We start from the raw sequence: 25,403 nt of genomic DNA on the forward strand, positions 1-25,403 counted from the left end.
ATATTAAAATCCCCCATCAGCAGGATGCATCATTAGCATTAGCATCATTTCAGCAAGATTTGAAAAGTCATTCAGAAATTCCTTGTTGTATTTGGGAGGTCTGTAAATGGTAGCGCAGAGCACAGGAGCAGCTACTGTACTTGTATTCAATGGTGTATTTATAGTGCCGTATTTTTTTTTTTTTTATCATTGCAGTATTTTTATCATTGCAGCATTTTTTCTTATTTAGTTCTCCTCTGTACCATGGATGACTTCCCTCTGTACAATGGACAAACCATAGGAGTGTTTCCTAACACTTGTATATGTTGAGGGATGTGTGTAACCGTATTTCCAGAACTACCCGCATAAAAGCCGCAGCCACTCCTTTCGCCTTTTGGAGGGAAAAACAGATATACAAGCCGCACCAGGCTATAAGCCGCAGTTTTCTATGTTAAAAAAAATTACTTGTTTACTGCATGTACAGAACGATTTTGTACTGTGAATGCACATAAAGGTACATAAACAGATTCTTAAAACAGTGCCTTTTAACACAGCAACACCTTTGCTAATTAAAACAGAACAGATTCAAGAGAAAAAAAAAATCTAGATTTATTTAGCGTATTTTCTGAACTAAAGAGTGCCCTACCGGTGAAAGAAAAATCCACAGAAAAGTCGCACCGTTGTATTAGCCGCACGGTTCAAAATCTAGGAAAAAAGTAGAGGCTTATAGTTAGAAAAATACGGTATATACATGGGGATTTGTGTATATAGGTATATCAGTATAAGTATATCAGAATCAGAATGCCCTATATTGTCATTGTACTCAGTGTACAATGAGATTAGAGAGCTCCGCACTCCAATGCAATTCAAAAATAATTTGATTAAATATATAAATTAGATTACCATATTTTCCGGGCCATAGGGCGCTCTTTAAAGTCCCTAATCTTCCCCAAAACAAACAAAGCGCCTTGTAAAGCGACACGCCCATTATATGGACTGAGCATCACTCTCGACCATCAACCCTTTTACTCATTGGGCTGTTCGGAGTGCATGTTAGCACACCCTGCTGGTCAAAGTCGGAGTCATCTATGCTTCAAATTGACCGTGACTTATACATTATGTGACTATGGTGTTTGGGTGATGGTGTAGGAGAAAGCTGGACAAAAGGGCAGCTGTCCACAATGTTGTAGTCTGTCTTATCATTTATGTTATTGCAAGCAAGAAACGTCCCAGGTTTAGACAACAGACTGCAAAAAGCCCAAAGCACAACAGCACATCTCTCTAAACAGCCATGCACATCTCTCTAAACAGCCATGTGATTGGCTGAGTCTGAGTGGCTCTCAAGAAGCCATTGCTGTAATTGGCTAAGGCTGAGTGGCTCCCAAGAAGCCATTGCTATAATCTTTTTGTGTTATTTTTATTTCTTTTGGGTATATAGATGGCATGAGAGATACATGTTTTGTGTTAATCTTATTTCTTTGTTTCATTGTTTGCTTGTATGCTGAGTTTTTTTTTTGTTTTGATTTGAAACCGTGACTCTAAGGAGTGTGGTGACCAGTGAAGTCCCTCCCCCGACGTTATCTAGTAGACTATTGCCAAGACACCTTTTATTGGTTAGAGTCATTGTTATTGGCAGTGATTCCTAATAGTTTCATGACATCTGTCATTGAAACAGGGTGATATCCCTGGCAATGATCCCTTAGGGGATTGAGTCCTGGTGAGCTGGCATCAGCTAGCGTGAGCAGCTGAGCTTGCGCGAGCAGCTGAGCTAGCGCGAGCAGCTGAGCTAGCGCCTTGTAGTGCGGCGCACCTAGTATATGCATAAAATACGGAAATAGCACCCTCAACTGGTGTTGCACCCTTTGATGCAGCGCGTCTTATGGCTGTAAAAATACGGTAATTAAAGATGAAATAAATAGAAAATAATTACAAAATTGGATAAATAAAAACACAGCATGTTGCTGTTCTACAAGGTAAGGGTAGTTGTGTGTGAGAGTTCAGCATGGAGATGGCTCTCTGGAAGAAACTGTCTTTCAGTCTGTTCGTCTTTGTTTTGATGCAACTGTAGCGCCTGCCAGAGGGCAACAGGTCGAACAGGTGTGAGGTCGGGTGAGTATTGTCCTTGATGATATTGAGAGCTCTGCTGAGGCACCGGGTGGTTTAGATGTCCAACTGGGAGGGGAGAGGGCAGCCAATAATCCTCTGCGTTGTCCTCTGGAGCCTCACTTGGTCTGCCTCAGTGCAGTTGCCGTACCAAGTGGAGGCGCAGTATGTCAGCAGCCTCTCGATGGACGAGTGGACTGTTTATATTTTCATAGGTTTGCTTTTCTGAATGTTTGCTGCTAATGTTATACAGCTACGTTACGCCGCCGTCTCTGTGTGAATTATATCTTTGCTGCTGTAACACTGCCAATTTCCCCATTGTGTGACTAAAAAAGGCAATCTTTATCTTTAGTTTATTCATCAGGTGTTTTCAACCTCTGGAATCCCACTAACAGTTTATGCACCCAAACAGAGGAAGACCTTCTGCATCATCAATAGCATGCATAGCAAGGTTGAGATTGGGGATACCTGGGAAAAAAAGCCAAACACAGTCACAGAATCCAACACTAGGAAGTGCGGAGTCAATGTTATGGACCAGATGGTGCGGGAATACTCTGTGTGCACAGGAACACGACAATGGCCAGTAGTTGGGTTTTACAACTTCATCGACATTGCAGAAATGAATGCCCATGTGCTTTATCAGTAATGCACTGGGGTGAAGGAGAGATGGGTGGACTTCATTGTGGAACTTGTAAGCGAGCTTGCCCAGTCACATATGGGAGCCAAGAAGGCAAATAAGGAAAGGTTACTTCACCAGCAACCTCCCGCAAATGGCAGAGGGAAAAGAACAACGTGCCAACTTAGAACAATTATGCCACTGTGCGCTTTGTTGATTGTTACAAGTACAATCACAAGTACATGGCAAATACCGAAAAGAGACGGTGTGGCAGTGCCAGTTATGTTGGACAACTTCCATTATTCTTGCTAAAATCTGCACAGAAATTTCAAATTGTGGTGAATAAAAAAAGTGCAATATTGTAACCATGTTCTTATTCCAAATTTTTACAATAACCTGAACACAAGTTGACCAAACTTGACTTCAGATTTCAAAAGTACAGTAGGTAGCCATAAACACATTTTTTAAGCCGAAATGCATTGGCTAGTTTTCTTTATAACTTTATCCACATAGCTGCACAAATTTGTGTTTTATATATCATTGCAGCAATTTCCAAGAAAAGATATTTAGTTGAATTCCAATGTGGCAAGGGCTGCTCGCAGCTCTAGTTATTAGGGCCTGAGCAGCGAATGCTGCAAGCACCCTGTTGTTTTTGTAGAAATTCTTTTTCATTTTAAAGACCTGCATTTTTGAGGACCAAATCGTTAACAAATATTCATTAGAAATTTCACAAAAAACATTCCCAGTTGTACGTTTCATTGAGAACTACGAAGATTTGGTAATAAATTTAATACGCCAGGACCAACAAAAAAGTCTCCTGGAGCCATATGCTAAACTTAACAGGAAGTCCACCATTTGTAATTTATTTTAATGGTGGTGTCCCCTTGACTACAAAAGCTGCTGTAATTTGACAGAATGATAATTACTTCTAAAGAGTTTAGAGAGGACATTTAATAATAATCCAGACCTGAGCACATCTTTGAACTTAATTTTTTTTATCATAGTGTTAGCCCCATCTACTGGCTAAAAGAAATATATTAATATTTGGTGTTTTTTTCCAAAAAGGTTGAGCGGATTTACCTCATATTTGTTCGAAAGAGCCCATCATCATATTTAAACACAAAGTTTGTGATATTTTACCTATTGGCCAAGAAAAACAATACTAAGAAACACAAAGACTCATCAAACTTTGCGCACATATCAGGCCTGGCAAACTCATCAATATTTTATTCATTTATTGTGTAATTTTTAAAAGATGGGTCGCTTGGGCCCCCGAGAAATATTTTACAAAAGCAGCCCTGGTTGTATGTTTCACCTAGAGCTATGAAAATTTGATATATATGTAACATATATGAAACATATGTAACCTACAAAAAAGTCTCTTGGAACCATATGCCAAACTGCACAGGAAGTTACTTTAAAGTTTAACATCACTTTGACATCAAAAGCTTCTGTAAATCAAACTACATCATTTCTTCTAAAGATTTCTCACATAGTACAGGCTTGAAGACATCTATGAAGTTTTTCTGTCATCGTAGTGGTAGTGCCACTTACTGGCTAAAAGAAGTAAATATTTCATGATGATGTTTTTCTCCCGGCAGATTAACCAGGTCTACCTCATATTTGCTCAGAAGAATATTTAGGCTTTCATGATCTAAGAAACACAAAGTTTTTGCAAAAAGTTATTTCCATGGCAACACCTAGTTCGCCAATAAAACAACTTCTATTTTGAGGGTCTCAGTATGGACGAAAACTCATGAAACCATCTACACATATCAGGCCTGGCAAACTCTTCACCCAAATTTTAATAGTTTATTCTGCAAGTTTTAAAAGATAGTCTGTTCGTGCCCCCTAGAAATAATAAAAAGCAGCCCCAGTTTTACTTTTGACTTACAGCTATGAAAATTTGGCACTATATGTAACAGGCCAAGATCTACAAACAAGTCTCTTGGAGCAATATGCCAAATCTGACAAGAAGTACGACATTTTCAACTAACTTTTTAAGTCGTGTCGCCTTGAGTTCAAAAGCTGCTGTAACTTGGCCCAAATAAAAATTACTTCTTAAGTTTTATCACATTTGATCATAGTTCAGACCTGAATACATCATCGAACTGATTTTTCATCATAGTAGTGGCAACGCGTCGCTTCATTCACCAAGAATACAACACTACATTTGAGAGAACAAATTCTCATGAAAACTCGTGAAAATTTGCAAAAATATCAGGCCATGTAGCAGCATCAATATTTTATTAGGTTATGTCATTTTTCAAAGATGGCTCAGAAACACCTCCTATAAATCTTTAGCAAAGCAGCCCTTGTTGTACATGTCAGCAAGGTCTAACAACAGTTGGAGGCACATGTAGCAGCCCAAGACCTACAAACAAGACGACCCAACACTTTCCAATGTGCCATGATCTCAACGTGACAGAACCCCTATATTGACAGGGCTCTGGGGGCCCTTTATAGCAGCTTGCAGCTCAAGTTATTATCCTTATTTTTATTTATTGTATTCTCTGCCTTTAATTGCATTTTAACTAAACATGCACGAAAACTCAACAAACGCTGTGCTCTCATTGGGCCTAGTGAGAAATTTGAACAGGAAGTGAGTTATGAATATTTAAATGTCCAATTTTGCCCTATTTTTTGTACATCTACAGGGATATATATATATATATATACACATATAGATTGAGAACCATAGATCTGTACACGTGCTATTCTGTTGAGTAATGAGCCCGTCCCCCCAAGGGCTTTTCAAAGTGCATGTTAGCACACCCTGCTGGTTAAAGTTTGAGACCAATATGCGCAGAATTGACTGTGACAAATAAATTCTGTGAAAACCTTTTTTTTGGCGATGTTAGATGTCAGTTAGAACAGTCAGTTAGAACAGACCAGTATGTACGTGCGGGAGAAAGTTAGACAAAAGGGCAGCTTTCCACAATGTCGTAGTCTGTCTTATCATTCATGTTGTTCCAAGCAAGAATCATCACAGGTTTAGACAACAGACTCTGCAAAAAAAAAAAACTCTGCCCAAAACACACCACTCATATCTCTCTAACCAGCCATCTGATTGGCTGAGGCCGATAGGCTCCCAGAATGCATTGCAATACTCTTCTTTTTTTATGATTTTTATTTCTTTTTGGAACATGAATGATGCATGTTTTGTGTAAATTGGATTTCTTTGTTTGTTGTTTGCTTGTATGCTGTTCAGTGATAGTTTTTGGTTATGATTTAAAAACGTGACTCAAAGCAGTGTGGTGACTAATGTCACTCCCCTGACATTGTCAATTTGCTATGTTATCATGAGGGCTCCTTTAGCATCAGTGGAATTGTCCTTCTTTAAATGAGAGCTAGCATGCGTGAGCTAGCATGCGCGAGCTAGCATGCGCCCTATAGTGCGATGCACCCAAGTGTATGAGTTAAATCCAGAAATAGCACCCCCAACTGACACTGCGCCCTTTGATACTGCACGTCTTTTGGCCGTGAAAATACGGTATAAAACCCGATCCATGACCAAGTTTTTCCTCTTCGTCTGGCCCTCGAGATATTCCATTTTATTAATTAATACCTGTAGACTGTCTCAAAGAGATTTAGTTTTCAATATTTGATTTTTTATCAAACATTACATACATTAAACATTATAACCCTTGGCTTTCACTCAGAATTTTTTTTTTTTTAGTTTTTTTTTTTTACTGTATTGCCTGTAGTCTTGTCTTTAGAAAAGCATTTCCCATTGACATAGATTACCTAATTTTATACTTTTTATTCATTTTTATTCATTGTGGATTTGTTCACAATGGCGACAGAATGTCTGACCTCCCAGAAAGACTTTAGTAGATGTATTTTGTCATTAGCCTCACTTTTGGTTTGATTTTGCCTATTCAGGAATTGGCTGATCTTCATCATATTCATTCTAAAATGAAGAAGCAGTTCCAGGACAAGACATTAGAGCTAGCCCATGCAAACAGGAGGGTTGAGGGCCATGAAGTGGAAGTAAAAAAACTGCGCCTACGGGTTGAAGAGTTAAAGAAAGAATTAGGACAGGCCGAAGATGAGGTAAGAACTAAAATTTTGTGCTATTTTGTTTGATTGTTAATATTGCAGAACAGTGAATTTCATAATTGTGTTATCCACTATTCCAACTCTTTCACATTCGACTACTTCACCAATGCACATTACCAGGGCTGGACAAAAATGTTGCTCACCAAATACTTTGGCTAGTGGCTTCCCACTGCGGCTCAGCATTTTCACAAGCCACAAATTTGGAGTTGAGCCACTGAGAAAATGAGAAATATTTAGTAAATGAACCTTAAAAGCCAAACTTTCTCCAATGCGTGTTAATTTTTTGTACTCAATAAGAAAAGGGTCAAATAGACTCAACAACAGGTGATTAGAGTTCCGATATTTTAGTTTCTTCTTTTTCTGGAGTTCAGGAAATAGTACAAAGACAGATATCTGGGCTGCTTTTTCTTAATCTCACGAGAAACTGTACTCGGTCGATCACAATTGAAAAATGGCGCGCTGATCTCAGCCCAGCCTCACATTTTACAGGAGGTTTTCTATGTCAAGGGTCATGTAAGTTGAATCGGTCTTCCTTGCTCCTTCCCCTGGCCCGGTCCACGTTCCACGTCCAAGGCTGACCTTCTCAGGCATTCCCCTGTAATCTTGTCGGTGTGCAGATTGTGTGGTGTATGTTTTCCCCGATCAAATTGTTATGTTTTTTGGTGTTCTTGATAGCGTCCCTGTGACGTCCTCCCCTGCCCAACTTGATATGTTTGTATCTTCTATGGCCTGTCGTATTTGTCCATGAAGTGCTATCTGGTTTGTCATCAGTTTGACCTGAGCACTGGGAACTGCTGAACACGGGACATGGACAGAGGGATCAACTGTGGTGTTTGAAACAAGGGTCCTAACTGTAAAAATTTAACAATGCGAAATTGCAGGAATTGGTTGCACATTTCATGGGAAGTGTCTGAGCAAATGGGCTGAGGGAGTTTAAAATCTGTACTTCAATAGTACTTCAGGGGGACTTCCGGTTTAGCGACTTAATGGAGTGAGACGTGCTTGCGGGAGCTCCTGCAAAGTCGGAACTTTTGGGGATATTCACAAACTCTTTGAACCACTTCTAGTATTTCATTTTGGTCGTGCAAAACCACCACTGTTGCTACAATGCCTATGTGGCCAAGGAATACGGGCAACCCTGCAGCCGCGCAAACGCGGCTTGCTTCCCAAGCTACAGCCACGTCACAGAGTAATCCAACCACCCCCGCGCGGTGCGCGGCTGCTGGAAAGCCAACTTCTCCGGAGATGACTTCTGCTGCTACGAGCGTGATTCCTGCAGACTTTAAGGCTAAACTGCTTTCCGCCCTGCGTGACGAGGTGGAATGCGTTTTTAAGACCGAATTGGAAGCGGCAATGTCGAATAACTTGCACCAGATAAAGCATTTAGTGACAAACTTGTTCCTTTGCTTGAATCTCTGCTGCTTGGGTCTCTCCCTTCCACATTAAGACAGGCTTCTATTAGTGTTCTCTTAAAACGGGACAGGGATCCAGAACTTTGTACATCGTACAAGATTATTTCTTTGTTGAACGTGGACACAAAGATTCTTGCAAAGGCCTTGGCGCGCTGACTGGAAAGGGTCCTTCCAAGTATTGTTTCTGAGGAACAGATTGGTATTATACGAGGGTGTCAGTTTTATTATAATGTTCGTACTTTATTCAATATTATTTATTCGAAGGAGTTTACGACTGTGCCTGAAGTAGTTATTTCTGTCAACACTGAGAAGGCGTTTGACCGGGTCGAATGGCCGTTTGTTTGCTGTCCCACGTAAATTACATTTTGGTGAGACCCTTATATCGTGGATACGCCTTCTTGATACCTTCCCTTGTGCCAGTATTATCACTAACAATATTCAGTCCAGATATTTTCTATTGAACAGAGGTTGTAGGCAGGGGTGGCCCTTGTCACCGCTACTGTTTGCACTCGCAATAGAGCCGCTGTCAATTAACTTGAGGTCCTGTTCCATTTTTGAAGGTATTACCAGGAAACATTCCAAAATTATCGTTATATGGTGACAACTTGTTGCTCTGTGTTTCAGACGCGGTTAAATATTTCCCTGCTATTATTTCAGTCTTCCGTCGGTTTGGCTTGTTCTCTGGATATAAAGTCAACATCTCTAATAGTGTACGCTATTATTCAACGATTTAGCGGTTCAGCTTTCCCAAGATGTAATCCCATTTAATTTGAGCCCTTCAGGATTTAAAAACGTGGGGGTCAACTTAGTCAGGTCTTTTAATTTTCTTCACGATGCAAACATTTCTCCTCTTTTGACAGAGATGAAGGCCGACTTTCAAAGGTGGGGTTCGCTCACACTCACTTTGATTTGGGAGAATAAATGCTGTTAAAATGTCTATTTTGACGAAGTTTTGGTTCTTTTTTGTCTGCCAGAATTTTTGCCAAAACGGTTTTTTAAGACACTTGACTCAACTGTTTTTCATTTTCTGTGGAATAAAATAAAGTACCCAGAGTAGGGTTAAAATTACTTCAAAATTGTAAATTTTATGGTGGTCTCTCTCTACCGAATTTCCAATATTACTACTGGGCTGCGAACATAGCTAAACTCGCATTTTGGTCTCTGACGCCTGCAGTCACTTGGGGTCGCTTGGAGGCACAGTCGTTCCCCCGAGTTTCACTTTTTGCTTTATTGACAGGCCCTTGCACCATAAGCCCCTCCCGTCTTACCAACAACCCCATGGTTATGGCATCTCTAAAGATATGGTTTCAGTTTAGGATGCAGTTTGATTTTTCGGCTCTCACGGCACTCACACCACTGCTGAGGAATCCAGTGTTTAAACCTGGATTTAGTGACCCTATTTTTGTTGTATGGCAGGAGAAGGGACTCAATTGTTTTAAGGATCTTTATTGGGATGGCGCCTTTTGTTCTTTCACTGACCTGGTTGTTGAATTCGACCTTCCATCCTCCCATCTTTTCCGTTATTTTCCGTTGATAAACTTGTTCCCCGACTTCCCTCAAATACCACCTGATCAACCTTGGAATGGATTTTTGCAATTCGACTCGTCACGAAAGTCTTTGATTTCCAAAATTTATAATTCTATTGATTGTTTCAAGGGTAGCACGGTGGTCCGACTGGTTAGCACAATGGCCTCACAGTGAGAGACTGCAGCGGTCGTGGGTTCAATCCGGCTCCGGGCTTCCTGTGTGGAGTTTGTATGTTCGCCAGGTGTCTGTGTGGGTTTCTTCCGGGTACTCCGGTTTCCTCCCACATTCCAAAAACATGCATGACAGGACAATTGAACACTCAAAATTGCCCTAAGGTGTGAGCGCGGATGGTTGTTCGTCTCTGTGTGCCCTGCAATTGGCTGGCAACCAGTTCAGAGTGTCCACCGCCTACTGCCCGAAGATAGCTGGGATAGGCTCCAGCACCCCCCGCGACCCTAGTGAGGAGAAGCAATACAGATAATGGATGGCTGGATGATTCTTTCAATAACTAAGAAGGGGGCATCGGAGCGTGAACTGGGTTTAGTCTTTGAGGGTCACTGGTGGGACTCTGTATTGAGAGCTATTCATACAACTTCTATTTGTGCTCACTTGACCTTGATTCAGTTCAAAGTTGTGTTTAGACGTCATTCATCGAAGAGCAGACTTGCGCAGTCCTTTCCTAATGTGACGGATGTTTGCGATAAATGTCGAACTTCTCCCTGTGATTTTGCACATGTTTTTTTCCTGTGCAGCCCTGACAAACCTCTGGCAAATTTATTTTGACACTGTATATAAGCTTCTTTCCAGGCCTGTAACCATGTCACCACACATTGGAATTGTTGGTCACCCGGAAGATTATTCTCAATATTCAGTTATGCAATTGGAAGTTGTCGCTTTCACTTCGGTCATTGTGAAACGTCATCTCCTCCTGACCTGGAAATCTACAAATGCTCCTTCACATATTCATTGGATGAATGATGTTATGTCCTTTTTGAAAATAGAAAAAAAATCAGATACTCAAGAAAGGGTACTTTGACCAAGTTTTTTACTCAGTGGCAACCTTGTATGGACTTTTTTTCAGCAAGATAACCCCCCTCCCATTCTTATTTCTTTAATTAATTTTTTTCATTTTATTTTATTTAGTTTTTTATTTCACTGTCTTTAGTTTCGTCACTTTGTTACTGCTGTGGAAAATATAAAAGCTGTGTATACCATTGTTGTAATTTTGTAATTGTGGACGTTTCTCCTCTTGTTATACACTCATAAAAAAATAGTACTTCAGTCAGCAGTTTTAAATTGAACCTGAATAAGGTTTGATAAATGTTCTATTTTACTCTTTAACCTTGTGTATTATTATTTGGAAAGAGATGTTCCTTCTGATTTGACAGCATCTGGCTAACTACTGCTGCAGCATGCTTGTAAATGGGCCGAAAAAGGCACTTTTGCGGTTCTTTTACAAAATGGGAATTCTTCCTACACAGAGAGGGGGATATTTGGTTTTTAAAAGCCTGGCAACTTTTCCATCCTCTTATTTGTCATTACAGATTATTATCTTGTTATTTTCCAAGAAACAGGAAAATAGGAAAAAGTCGGTACTCGCTGTCTGTTTAGTGTAGTGTGCTTACCATTGTTGTGGTATCTGGGGGGGGTGTTTGGTTGATTCAATGTGTAGAATCAGGTTGGGCTGTTTGGGTAAATGAGCACTGTAGTTGGCTGTTAGGTAGCAAATCAGTGCACTGTACAAGAAGTAACGAAAGCGGAATGACTGAAAATTTAAGCTATTTTTCAAGAACTAAACGAACTTCACTCATTTTCACAACTCCTCTATGGACAAGACGGCTGGCTGGACAGAAGAGCGTGAAGACAAAATAATCATTCTCATTCACAAAAGACCCCCGTTATTCGACATGACCGGCAAATGCATCATATTGGCTATTGCAGCCGATGGCATGGAGCGATACTACTTCTTACTTATGCACAGAGGGTCCGCAGTAGTTGGCGACTCAGTCGGCTTTTGCGGCGTGTTGTTTGGTCATTTTCAGGCCGACTCAACAGTTGGCCACGATGGCTAGGTCGGATTATTGTGGAGAGGCCTTTATGCAACATTTGCAACTGGACATCTCAACCCCCTGTCCTCCAGACCACCACTATTCATCAGGCAATGTCCACATTTACATATGAAGTCGTGTGCCCAGCATTTCAGCAGTCTTCATGGTTAGAACACAGCCAGCACTGCTGTTGTATTTCCCTGCTATTTTTCCCTCGTATCTCACAGTAGAAATAGAAATAGAAATCCCTTTATTGTCATGGTACTCAAGTGTGCAACGAGATTAGAGAGGGGGAGCTGTTAGCCGCTGCGTCCATGCGCGCCGCCATCTTGGGTAACACATTTCTAAGGTTCAGTTCTGGGGCCATTGCTGTTTTCATTGCATCTGCTCTTTTTTGGGTTCCAGCTTAAGATAAAGATAAAGATAAAGATGTCCTTTATTAGTCCCACAATGGGGAAATTTGAGGTGTTACAGCAGCAAAGATATAGATCACACAGAGTCGTACAGCAGCGCAATTGTTCTTGGACTAATGGTTGACCTAAGATCAAGCCATTCATTTGTGTGGAGCGGTACAGTGGATGCAGCGTGGTAACAGCCACGGAATCCACATCTAAAATACGTGTCTGCAGACACGGAAGTCATTCTTCTGCTCTTACCAGCAAGGCCTGGTAAGGCCAGCATTTATATTTCATTAACTTATTGTGTGATTTAAAAAAATGGCTCAATAACGCCCTTATAGTTTTTTTCTGTAGCTGCCCTGGTTGTAAGTGTCAACAAGCTCTGGCAAAAGTCAGAGACACACAGAAGCCCAAGATCTAAGGTTCAGTTCTGGGGCCATTGCTGTTTTTATTGCATCTGCTCTTTTTTGGGTTCCAGCTTAAGATAAAGATAAAGATAAAGATGTCCTTTATTAGTCCCACAATGGGGAAATTTGAGGTGTAACAGCAGCAAAGATATAGATCACACAGAGTCGGCGGCGTAATGTAGCCGTTAATGTATAACATTAGCAGCAGACATTCATAAAAAGCATGCAAATACACACAGTATAAACGTATCTAAGTGTAAGGAAACACTCCTAATGCCTGTCCATTATACAGAGTGGGAAACCCTGGAATGATAAAAACTACTGAATGATTGAAAATACGGCAATGATAAAAATATTGCAATGACAAAAGTACTGTAATGGTAAGAGTACTGAAATGATAGAAAATACTGCAATGATAAAAGTACTGTAATGGTAAAAAGTACTGCAATGATAAAATATACTGCAATGATAAAAGTACTGTAATAGTAAAAGTACCGCAATGATAGGAAATACTGCAATGATAAAAGTACTGTAATAGTGAACGTCCTGCAATGGTAGAAATACTGCAGTGATAAAAGTACTGTAATAAGAATACTGTAATGGTAAATAAAATACATCATTGGTCAATATTTAAGTACACCATTGGCGGAAAGTACAGTAGTAGTGTATATTGCATCCTAGGACTGCACAATTGCACTAATGACCTCCCGTTTGTAGGCCTGACCCAATGTTCTTGTTAAAAAGTCTGACAGCAGTCGGCAGGAAAGAGCGGCGAAATCTCTCTTTGGTACAGCGAGGGTGTAACAGTCTATCACTGAAGGAGCTGTGGAGTGTTCTCAGAGTGTCATTGAGTGGGTGGGCTGGGTTGTCCAGCATTGATGACAGTTGTGCCGTCATCCTCCTGCCCCCCACTGAGTCCAGAGAGTCTAGGGAGCAGCCCAGGACAGAGCTGGCCCTCCTCACTAGTTTGTCCAGTCTCTTTTTGTCCCGGCCCGAGATGCCTCCTGCCCAGGAGACCACTCCATAGAAGATGACTGATGAAACCACAGAGTCATAGAAGTTCCTGAGGAGTGTTTCCCGAACGCCAAAGGACCTCAGCCTCCTGAGTAGGAAGAGTCTGCTCTAACCCTTCCTACAGAGAGCATCTGTGTTGTCGCTCCAGTCCAGTTTATTGTTCAGACGAACACCCAGGTACTTGTAAGTTGAGACCCTCTCAACGTCTGTTCCCTGGATATTCACTGGTGCAGGTGGAGAGTGCCGACGCTTGCGGAAATCCACCACCAGCTCTTTGGATTTCCCAGCGTTGATTTGGAGGCGGTTCTGCTGACACCAGTCCACGAACCCCTGCGTAACCCCTCTGTACTCCCGATCGTCACCGTCAGTGATGAGGCCGACAATCGCAGAGTCATCAGAGAACTTCTGCAGGTGACAGGTTGTGGAATTGTATTTGTAGTCCGAGGTGTAGAGGGTGAACAGGAAGGGAGCCAGAACAGTTACCTGCGGCGCTCCCGTGCTGCAGAGGAGCACGTCAGACACACAGTCCTGTGTCCTCACGTACTGTGGCCGGTTTGTGAGGTAGTCGTGGATCCATGTGATGAGGTGGCGGGCCACTCCCGCCTGCTCCAGCTTGTCTCCCAATAAGGCGGGCTGGATGATGTTGAAAGCACTTGAGAAATCAAAGAACATGATCCTCACCGTGCCCCCACCTTTTCCAGGTGGGAGAGTGAGGTGTGGAGCAGGTAGATGATGGCATCATCCACACTGATGCCAGGCTGGTATGCGAACTGGAGTGGGTCCATTGAGGAGCTGACCAGGGGGCGCAGATGGACGAGGACCAGTTTCTCCAGGGTCTTCATCAGATGAGACATCAGCGCCACTGGTCTGAAGTTGTTGAGCTCCTTCGGATGGGGTGTCTTTGGAACCGGAACCAGGCAGGATGTTTTCCACAGCTGGGGGACTCTGCCCAGCTTCAGGCTCAGGTTGAACATGTGCTGGACGATTCCACACAGCTGGTCTGCGCAGGATTTGAGGAGCTGGGAGCTAATCCCATCTGGGCCTGCTGCCTTCCTCGCCTTCATCTTCCTCAGCTGGTTCTTCACCTGAGATGTTGTGAGGAACAAGGGTGAGCAGGAGGAAGTGGTGGTTGTCAGATGAGGCTGGGAACTGGAGCCTGTGGAGCGAGAGAGGGGAGAGAGAGGGGGAGAGAGGGTCTCGTTCGCAGTGGCAGGAGGGGTTGGTGGGGGCTGCAGCAGGGGAGCCTGAGCGAGGTCAGGCATTTGATCAAACCTATTGAAAAATAGGTTCAACTCATTTGCCCACTGAATCCCCCCCCCTTCTGGGTCTTACCCGGTTGTCCGTGGCCTGAGATGGTCTTCAGGCCCCTCCAGACATCCCTGGCATTGTTCTGCTGCAGTTGTTCCTCCATCCGCATCCTGTAGAACTTTTTCCCCTCTCGGATCCTCCTCAGCTGACGCTGCACTCTCTTCAACTCGTCCTTGTCGCCTGACAGAAAAGCCATCTTTTTCTCCTTCAGGAGAGCTTTAATGTCCGGTGTGATCCAGGGTTTGTTCTTGGAGAAACATCTTACAGTCCTGGTGGGAATGGTGTTCTCCATGCAGAAGTTAATATAGTCTGTAATTGTGTCTGTTAGACCATTAATGTCCTCACCGTGAGCTTCGCTGAATACCTCCCACACAGTTGTGTTGAAACAGTCCTTTAAGGCTTCCTCGGCTTCTCCGGACCATCGCTGAACTGTGCGTGTCACAGCTGGCTGCCTACGGACCAGAGGTTTGTACACAGGCAGGAGAGCAACCAAATTGTCCCAGAGCTCAATTTTCAATGGATGCAAGGCTTGTTAAGTGATAACAAGCAAGGGGCCCTTTACTAACATGCAAATAGGGCTGTTTAATTAAGTTATTTCAATCAGAAATATTTCAATCTATTAGGTCTTATAATGCCACAAAATCAACTTTTGAGTTCTTTCAGTCTGTAAAATATCTTAAAATGCTGTTGTGCCTAATAGTTTGGAACGGTAGACTGTATGTTGTTTATTGTATTTATTCATTTTAAAAATACTGTTATAAAGGGGAACTGATGTTGCTTGAATAAATGGAATAGCAATAGACACCATGTGGCTGGAGCCAGAGGGCAGCCATCTTACGTTGCCTCTACAACTTCTGTTATTTTTTTAACTGAACACGTTGTTTTCAGTGCATTTTAAGCTGGAAGAGAACAATTTCACTGTACACATCAACCATTCAGAGTACGTTATCTCAGTCGCGTGATTTGTGATTAACACGTAAGCATACATAGTAGCAAATTTACCTCGAGTGAAAATTAATAATTCCATTCTTATCAATGAAATTCAGATGTATCTATTCTCCTAGAATGATTGGTGTAATCGTATGCCATACAGGGTGGCATTTTTGCCTCAGAGAAACTAAATGAGAAAACGCCAGAGGAACCAATGTATTCAAGTTAGGTGGGCATAGCTTGTGGCAATTTAAGATGGCCACCAGTGGCTTCACTTCTCCTGACGGCAAGTACTACTCCACAGTTTCACAAACTCCATCTATCTTTATATGTATTTTTTAATAATTTATTTTGTTTAAAGCCAAAACACAATAACATTGACATTTACACTATTGCAAAACCACAATGGAAATGCAAAAGGTACAACACAACAACATTTGAACCGCAGCGCTATTACAAAAGCGACAACACAACGGAAGTGCCAAGGCAACGGAAGTGACCAAAACTCCCGCAGGATGGGAAAAGACGCAAAGTCGGAATTGTAATAAAAGTAATGTTGTTTTATTTTTGGAACATAAGTCACTCTAGCAATAGCAGAAATAGTTTATGCTGTGTTTTTCAAATGACGTAATAGACGTTGCTAATGTTGAGTTAATGTTCAGATAAAACAAGGTTGAGGCGCTAAATTGCGGTTTTGATTAGCAAAGTTGGAAAAATAAACTCAAGTAAAACTGTCATTTATTTATCGTGCTTTTTGAAGTATTGCAGCATCTTCAAACGACACAACGTCAGACGTTCGTTTCGTTATCTCCTGTTTTATTCTTATAACACGGCTGCCATGATCTGGAGCCGACGCAAACTCAGAGCAACCTATTCCGTCATTGTTACTCTTGGATCTCCCTCCGTCTCTTCTTCATCCGCTTCTTTCATTCTCATACAACCCTCCCGTCCAATTTGTTACAGTATTCTTAATATTCCGTGGATAATAATATCGTGTGGACGCAAGGCTTACATCACAATTGTTAAAGTTTAACATCACTCTTCCAACCTTGCGCCTTTTTCCATCCCGCAAGAGTTTCGCTCACTTCCGTTGCCTCGGCATTTGTAGGGAGCTCTTGCAATAGTACTACAGTTCAAATGTTGTTGTGTTGTAGCTTTTGCATTTCCATTGTGGTTTTGCAATAGTGTGTATTTCAATGTTGTTGTGTTTTGGCTTTCGCAGTTGTTGTGAGCTTTCTCGGCCACCATACAAACTGCTAGAAAACACTAAAATAAACTTGGACATTATTTTGTGAGAAATAATCACTTGCTGATACTTATACATCACACAATGTGGAGTTGCAGACTTGCCCAGTGGTAAGGTTGTAGGGAGCTAGCGGGGAACGGTGAGTCTGAGCAGTGAGCATAACGAATCTGGCAGGTAATGGCTTCATTTATAAAAAAAAGGGTGGCTAATTGTAGGCTGTTGACTTGAATTCAAAACCTCACAGCCATTCGGCTGCCCTTCAGTCATGATAGGGGAAGTAAGAAAATCCCCGGTGTTCTAGTGTTAAAGGTGCAAGTGCCATCCGTACCATGAATGTCAAGGCACTTTGTACAGGGTTTTGCCCTTTTTACCTGAGCTTTCTTCTCAGGCAATGTGGCCTTCCTGAGTGTTGCTGAAAAAGCTTTCCTCCATGAATTTCATCACCACATACAACTCGCTCTGCCCCTTGGGAGTCACTTTTGGGACTTTCCCTCACAGACTTCTTCATAAATGACTTCCTTCTGTCGCCAAGTTTCTGACTGTTTGGCGTTCAAGAAGTATTAATAGACCACTGCCTCCTTGGCAGTAATTGTTCCAACCTCACAAGTAATGACTTTTGGTCTTTCTGGGACAGTAAAAGTCTATGGAATCGATTTCTTCATTGGACTTTGTTAACAGGATTGTTTACATTAGCCACTCCCTTTTCATGACATCAGGTAGTTTGCTCTCTAAGGACCAAATCACCAATTGATTCTGTGTAGCATCCACACACCCTACATCAGTAAGGTCCAATGCTGCCCTTTCGACTGCTAGGATCAATTTGAGAGCCTCTCGTGGCTGACAGCTTCCAACAACAGGTCTTGATTGTAGTTCGAGTACAATTTTCTCCGCCGTTTGTGCTTTATCACCATAACAGTGCTCTAGTTCTCTGAAGATATCGCTTGCATCCCGGCAATACAAAAAGACGCAATTCAGTTTTCACAGTCTCATCTACGCTGTCTAGTCGATGCAGTTTTTTGCACTCCGGTGAACCAGCAAGTTCCACTTGTTATTGGATACTCTCCCATTCAATTCTCCAGCACCAATAGTCCCTCCTGCACCCGGAGAACTTTGGTAAACTTATGGGTGTGAGCCTTATTTTAGGCCTTGTGTGTTGTGAACACCTCTGGCATACGCATCAGGACTGTATTATGCTGCAAGCTATTGCCCTGTCCCATGCTGAGACTGGCAAGTGCCGTCGGAACACTTAGATGGTGTGGAGCCTTTGCAAAGGTTGGAGGTGGCGTGGGGGCCGGTGCTAATTTCACTGTCAAACTGTTGTGACTGCAAGGAGGGCTGTACCACAATGGTCACAAACCTATTCATGGGTTGACTGCTCACGGTGTCATCTTTTTTTTTTTTTTGCCAAGATGACTGCGCATATGGATGCAACGGCTGAAAGCTCTCCCCTCCAGTGCTCTTTCTTAGTTTTTATGTATGGATGTTAGTTTTTAATTAACACAATCTGTGGCACAATATCGATACACCCGCCAGGACATCGTGGACATTGGTTATTGAAACAAAATCATGTTCTCTGAAGAACTAGCGAGGCCGTCCGGCTCACCGAGGATTGTCATCAGGATCGGGAGGCAATACAGACGACGGAGGGAGAGGAAGCAGAAGCGGGGCTGCAGGTCCAGTCTCCTACTAAAATTACGACAGCAGCCCCACAAGCAACCACTGCCAAGTCTCTACCTCACCAACGCCAGATCCATAGTCCGTAAAATCGACGATCTGGAATTACGAATCATGGGAAACCGCTATGTTCAGTACAGTTATGTGATCATCTTAATGGAATCCTGGCTGCACGCCAACGTTCCCGACACTAGCATTCAGCTAGCTGGGCGCTCGCTTCATCGCGCGAATCGTGCGAGAGACACCGGTAAGCGCAGCGGTGGGGGTCTCTGTATTTACATGCATGAGAACTGGTCCAATAACAGCAAGATCGTTGAGAAGCAATCCTCCCCTGACATCGAGAACATGTCCGTTAAATGTCCACCTTATTTTCTCCCGAGGGAGCTAACAGTAGTGATTGTCACTGCTGTTTACGTCCCTCCCGATGCTAACGCTATCACTGCGCTATCGCTACTCGCGAGCGTCATCCACAAACAACAGCGGGCCCACCTTGATGCCGTTCATATAGTAACGGGAGACTTTAATAAGGCCAATTTAAAGACTGTACTCCCAAAGTTCCACCAGCATGTTAAGTGCCCAACGAGGGGCGACAACACTCTTGATCATGTGTATTCAAACATCGAGCACAGGTACAGAGCCATCCCCCTCACCCCCCTCGGCCAGTCAGACCACCGTACACCCCTCGCAGATGCAGATTGAAGCCCACCACAAAGACTGTGAAAACGTGGCATGAGACCGCCATGGGTGAATTACAGGACAGCTTCCAAGACACAGACTGGGACCTCTTTGATCATCAGGACCTTGATGTTTACATACAGTGTGTACTGGACTACATCAAGTTCTGCATGGAAACTGTGTCCCTGAACAAGACCATTCGGACATTCCCATAGACGAAACCCTGGATGTCCAGCCAGGTTCGCTCATTCCTCAAGGCCCGTGACATTGCCTTCAGGTCAGGCTCTGTACAGTGTGGCTCATGCTGACCTGAAAAAAGGCATTAAGCAAGCCAAAACGTACTACAAGAGGAGTACCTTGCCAGCAACAGACCACCGGAGGTGTGGCAAGGTCGAGAGCGCCTCACCAACTACCAAGTAGGTAGCATAACACCGGTAGACCTGAGTGCGTCTCTGGCGGAGGAGCTAAACTGCTTCTTTGCTCACTTTGACTCACCCCCACACTCCATGCCTCACTCACTTTAGAGGAACATGATGTGAGGCGTGCGCTCCTGGCAGTAAACCCCAGGAATACCAGGTAAAGTCCTCAGAGCATGCACCCACCAGCTATCACATGTTTTTTGCAGAATCTTCAACCTTTCCCTGGCTCAAGCAGTTGAAGGAATGTATGATGATTACTGGCATTATTTTAAACATTGACAGGACAGAATGTCAATTATTTAATTTAGCAGGTTCATATTTACTGAATCTGATCGACATTGATTAAAGAAAAAGCATTTATCAAATGAAACTAGAAGTCCGTTGCATAGGAATGACTGGGATCGTAGTCCTGGTGTTTACTGATTTATCCAAAGACACCCCATCCTGTCATGACCCGTTCGGTCATGTCAGGTTTTTGTTTGTCCCGTTTCGGTCATGTCATGTCTTTGTTTTGTTGTCCCAGCTGAGTGGGGGCTTTTCCTCCAGCGCTTGTCCCCTTCTCGTGTCATCATGGCTGGAGAGACGCGCCCACCAGCCACACACCGGTTCCTCATTCAGCCACGCAGCTGTCTCACATTGACTGATAATCACCCGCACTACTTAAGCGCTCAGGACCGACGGCTTGTTGTCGGGACATTGCTTCCTTTGCCTGAATGTCACGGTCGCTTCCTGATATCGTTCTCGTTCTCGTTCACACTCTCGCTCATAGAGATTTGTCACTGTCCCTGTTTCCTCGTCAGTTTTGTTCAGCCTAGTCGCGTTTAGTTCCTTTTTCGTTATTTTGCACTTTGTCACGTCTGTTTGTTTCTCCCAGCACCACTCATTAAATTCCTTTTAAGTTACCCTTGCCTGGCTTTCCTGCGTTTTGGGTCCTCCTCCTTCACCTCGCTACAAGCGAGCCTGACACATCCGAAGGAGCTCAACAACTTCAGACCAGTGGCGCTGACGTCTCATCTGATGAAGACCCTGGAGAGACTGGTCCTCGTCCATCTGCGCCCCCTGGTCAGCTCCTCAATGTAACCACTCCAGTTTGCATACCAGCCTGGCATCAGTGTAGATGATGCCATCATCTACCTGCTCCACACTTCACTCTCCCACCTGGAGAAGGCGGGGGGCACGGTGAGGATCATGTTCTTTAATTTCTCCAGTGCTTTCAACACCATCCAGCCCGCCTTATTGGGAGACAAGCTGGAGCAGGCGGGAGTGGCCCACCACCTCATCACATGGATCCACGACTACCTCACAAAGCGGCCATAGTACGTGAGAACACAGGACTGTGTGTCTGACGTGCTCCTCTGCAGCACGGGAGCGCCGCAGGGAACTGTTCTGGCTCCCTTCCTGTTCACCCTCTACACCTCGGACTACAAATACAATTCCACAACCTGTCACCTGCAGAAGTTCTCTGATGACTCTGCGATTGTCGGCCTCATCACTGACGGTGACGATCGGGAGTACAGAGGGGTTACGCAGGGTTTTGTGGACTGGTGTCAGCAGAACCACCTCCAAATCAACGCTGGGAAGTCCAAAGAGCTGGTGATGGATTTCCGCAAGCGTTGGCACTCTCCACCTGCACCAGTGAATGTCCAGGGAACAGACGTTGAGAGGGTCTCAACTTACAAGTACCTGGGTGTTCATCTGAACAATAAACTGGACTGGAGCGACAACACAGATGCTCTCTATAGGAAGGGTCAGAGCAGACTCTTCCTACACAGGAGGCTGAGGTCCTTTGGCGTTCGGGGAACACTCCTCAGGAACTTCTATGACTCGGTGGTTTCATCAGTCATTTTCTATGGAGTGGTCTCCTGGGCAGGAGGCATCTCGGGCCGGGACAAAAAGAGACTGGACAAACTAGTGAGGAGGGCCAGCTCTGTCCTGGGCTGCTCCCTGGACTCTGTGGACTCAGTGGGGGGCAGGAGGATGACGGCAAAACTGTCATCAATACTGGACAACCCAGTCCACCCACTCAATGACACTCTGAGTCACTGATGGTGTAGTGGTACACTCGCCCGAGTTGTGTGCGGGCAGCGTGGGTTCGGTTCCCACTCAGTGACGGCGTCTATGTCTACCCTGTGACTGGCTGGCAACAGTTCAGGGCCGCCGCGCCGGATCATCACGTTGTCGTCGTGCGGTGGCAGAGTACCCATACGGGGAAACCAAGAATGATCCAAAATCCCGGCGTCCGAACCGAAACTCTGTTTCGCTCCCGGACCCACACCTCTATGAATAGAGGTGTAGCCATACGAAACTTACTTTATGACACTCTGAGAACACTCCACAGCTCCTTCAGTGATAGACTGTTACACCCTTGCTGTACCAAAGAGAGATTTCGCCGCTCCTTCCTGCCGACTGCTGTCAGACTTTTTAACAAGGCGTCTCGGCCCTGACATTCAACAACCCAGAAAAAACATGGAAGCATGTATACATATATATATATATATATATATATATTTATATATATATATATATATATATATATATATATTTATTAGTTTCTTGAGCAGTTTTTAAAAAATGGCTCACGAGCACCCCGTACAAGTTAAAAAAAAAAAAAAGAAAAAGCAGCCCCAGTTATACGTTTCATCTAGAATGAATGATAATTACTTCTAAAGATTTGTCTCCTTTGACAATAGTCCAGGGCTGAACACATCTCCAAAATCACTTTTTATCGCTAGTGGCTACTGTCTAAAAGAATTGTATTTTTTTAATGTTTGGTGTTTTTTCTCCATACAGGTTGACCAGATTTACCTCATATTTGTTCGAAACATATTTGAGGGCTTCACCATATTGCAACACATCATTTGTGAACATTTACACAAAGCTGTTGCCTTGGCAACTCCTGTTCTCTAAGAAAATCAACACTACTTTTGAGTTGAAATATGCCTTTATGACGCTGCAACACGAAGCTTGTGCATTTTCGCGAAAAGCTGTTGCCCGGGCAGCATTCTTAACGTCACGGAAACACTACTTTACAATACTTAGAGGGGTATAAACCTTTAAGAAAACTCATGGAAATTTTTAACATCAGGTCTGGCAGCAGCATTGATATTTCATTAGGTTATTTTGTGATTTACCCAAAAATGTCTCAATAACGCCCTTACAATTTTTTAGCGAAGCACCCCTGGTTACCTGCGTGAGGTTGGCCCCCCATTTCTTGCATTTGTGCTGTTAAATTTTTCGTTTGTGCTGCTTCGGTTCCAGAGATATTCCACTTTTTTTATTTCGAGTGGTGACGTCACCCAGCCCCCCATTTTCATCCAAATGGGTCGGGAATGGTGCCATTCGTTAGTGCTACGTTTGTGCTCGTTTGTGCTGTTAAAATTTTCGTTTGTGCTGCTTCGGTTCCAGAGATATTACACTTTTTTATTTCGAGTGGTGACGTCACCCAGCCCCCCATTTTCATCCAAATGAGTCGGGAATGGTGCCATTCGTTTGTGCTCGTTTGTGCTGTTAAAATTTTCGTTTGTGCTGCTTCGGTTCGATAGATATTACACTTTTTTATTTCGAGTGGTGACGTCACCCAGCCCCCCATTTTCATCCAAATGGGTCGGGAATGGTGCCATTCGTTTGTGCTGCATTTGTGCTCGTTTGTGCTGTTAAAATTTTCGTTTGTGCTGCTTCGGTTCGATAGATATTACACTTTTTTATTTCGAGTGGTGACGTCACCCAGCCCCCCATTTTTATCCAAATGGGTCGGGAATGGTGCCATTCGTTTGTGCTGCATTTGTGCTCGTTTGTGCTGTTAAAATTTTCGTTTGTGCTGCTTCGGTTCGATAGATATTACACTTTTTTATTTCGAGTGGTGACGTCACCCAGCCCCCCATTTTCATCCAAATGAGTCGGGAATGGTGCCATTCGTTTGTGCTGCGTTTGTGCTCGTTTGTGCTGTTAAAATTTTTGTTTGTGCTGCTTCGGTTCCAGAGGTATAACACTTTTTTATTTCGAGTGATGACGTCACCCAGCCCCCCATTTTCATCCAAATGGGTCGGGAATGGTGCCATTCGTTTGTGCTCGTTTGTGCTGTTAAAAGTTTCGTTTGTGCTGCTCCGGTTCGATAGATATTCTATGTTTTAATTCACGCGGTGACGTCACAAACACTAACGCTCCGGCGTCAGTCTAATTTGTTTTGGATGCTGTCGAACAAGGAGCTAGGTATCGTGCTACCGCGTTCAGTTAATCACTTCAATCACTCGTATTTGTTATTAATGAACCGATGTTTTGTATGTTTCTGCGCATTTTACATTCTTCATGATTCTGGAAAGCAACTGTTGCCGGAGGAACTTCAGGTAAACATGTTACACTCACTGTTGTAGCTTTTTTTGCTAGCATACAGTTTTCTTAAAATCTTCCTGTTTTCACTGCTGTAAATTACTTTAAATGCGATCTTATTTCTTTTAATATCTTGTTCTACTGCTCACTCATTTATTTCATCAGTAGTCATTAAACCTATGTGATTATTTCTTAAATTATAGCAGACGTGAGGCCGAAACATATCCATTGAACTATTTTGAAATAAAAACAACATAAACACACCCCTTGATGTAGCTTTCCCTCATTTGAGAACAACTGAACTAATGTAAAAACAGTACATGTGTAATTGATGAGAGCCTGCAGAGAAAGCTTGGGTTGAAACAATAGCTTTATGTGTAAAAAAAAAAAACTGAAACAAACAAAACACCAAACTATTTACATTGCAACAATTAAGCAATCACTGCTTTGTGAAGAACAATTATGTGGGGAGATCTTTGACTTTTCTGATGCTGCTTTCACTCCACTTTCCAGGTCATTGTACATCTCCCAGGCAAAAGCAACCCTCCTGCAATATGCCACATAATGTCCAAGAGAATCCTGGGTCAAGCCTCTTTGAAATGCTATGACTGCTCTCAAAGTAAATTCTGTCAGCACCAGACTTCTGGGAATTTCAAGCAGGGCAACTTCTGTTCAACTCATACCAAGGTAGGTGTAAATGTAGCCATAATTGGGCATGGATTTAATTTATTTGTTTCTTGTTAGTTATTCATAATTAATTATATGTATAGTTAATGTATGCAGTTAAGTAATTTACATATTAGTATTTGCATTTAATTATATACATAGTATCGCATTGTTTGGAGGACACGCCCCTAGCCTTCCGTTTCCCTTTAAATACTTCCCGGTTTTGGCTCCGCACGTGTGTAGACGATCAACTGGTTTGACCCTGCGGTCGCTTCAGTCAAACTTTATTAGGAATAGAGACAAGGAGGACAAGTGATCACCTCAACAATTCACCCTTCAACTCCCTCTTTTGCGGCAGCAGCTAACGAGGTATTTTTTCGTTTCTATATTGTTTCAGTATGTGACATTAGTTACTTTGTTGGAATAAGACGCCTTCATTAAACCCGTTATCCAAAAGAAAACTATTTGTGTTTGTCGTGCCTGCGGAGGGAGTTACAGTCGGTGTCAATCTACGAAGCCTCTCCAGTTCTCAACTTCAGTCGTATGAAGACTGTAGCAGCATCAGACTCATCACCAAGGTCAACATCATTTTT

The 25,403-nt window shown here is 43.1% G+C and overlaps 2 protein-coding genes across 17 annotated transcripts in view; one reads left to right on the forward strand and one right to left on the reverse strand.

The window, feature by feature from the left end:
• ccdc102a (coiled-coil domain containing 102A) overlaps positions 1-25,403 on the forward strand; it is a 232,017-nt gene that overhangs the window by 176,356 nt on the left and 30,258 nt on the right. For 7 of the 16 annotated variants that reach the window (XM_088296897.1, XM_088296903.1, XM_088296898.1 and 4 more), the window contains one exon: positions 6,584-6,754. The exons of 1 other annotated variant lie outside the window; for it this stretch is intronic. In XM_088296897.1, coding sequence (XP_088153023.1) covers positions 6,584-6,754 — 171 coding nt within the window. Of the gene's footprint in view, positions 1-6,583; positions 6,755-24,137; positions 24,162-24,657; positions 25,389-25,403 lie in introns of all 16 variants that reach the window. 8 more of the 16 variants (XR_015843261.1, XR_015843263.1, XR_015843264.1 and 5 more) reach the window with 5 other exon arrangements.
• LOC148335969 (uncharacterized) lies at positions 14,688-16,106 on the reverse strand. Its single transcript, XM_088297214.1, has 2 exons — positions 15,220-16,106; positions 14,688-15,143 (listed from the first exon to the last, which is right to left on the reverse strand). Exons 1-2 carry the CDS (start codon positions 15,294-15,296, stop codon positions 14,855-14,857), a joined length of 366 nt encoding a protein of 121 aa, XP_088153340.1. The 5' UTR covers positions 15,297-16,106; the 3' UTR covers positions 14,688-14,854.

Source organism: Idiotropiscis lumnitzeri, chromosome 5 (assembly GCF_059441095.1).
Source record: "Idiotropiscis lumnitzeri isolate Australia: NSW breed Sydney's pygmy pipehorse chromosome 5, RoL_Ilum_1.0, whole genome shotgun sequence".
In the NCBI taxonomy this organism is placed as follows: Eukaryota; Metazoa; Chordata; class Actinopteri; order Syngnathiformes; family Syngnathidae; genus Idiotropiscis; species Idiotropiscis lumnitzeri.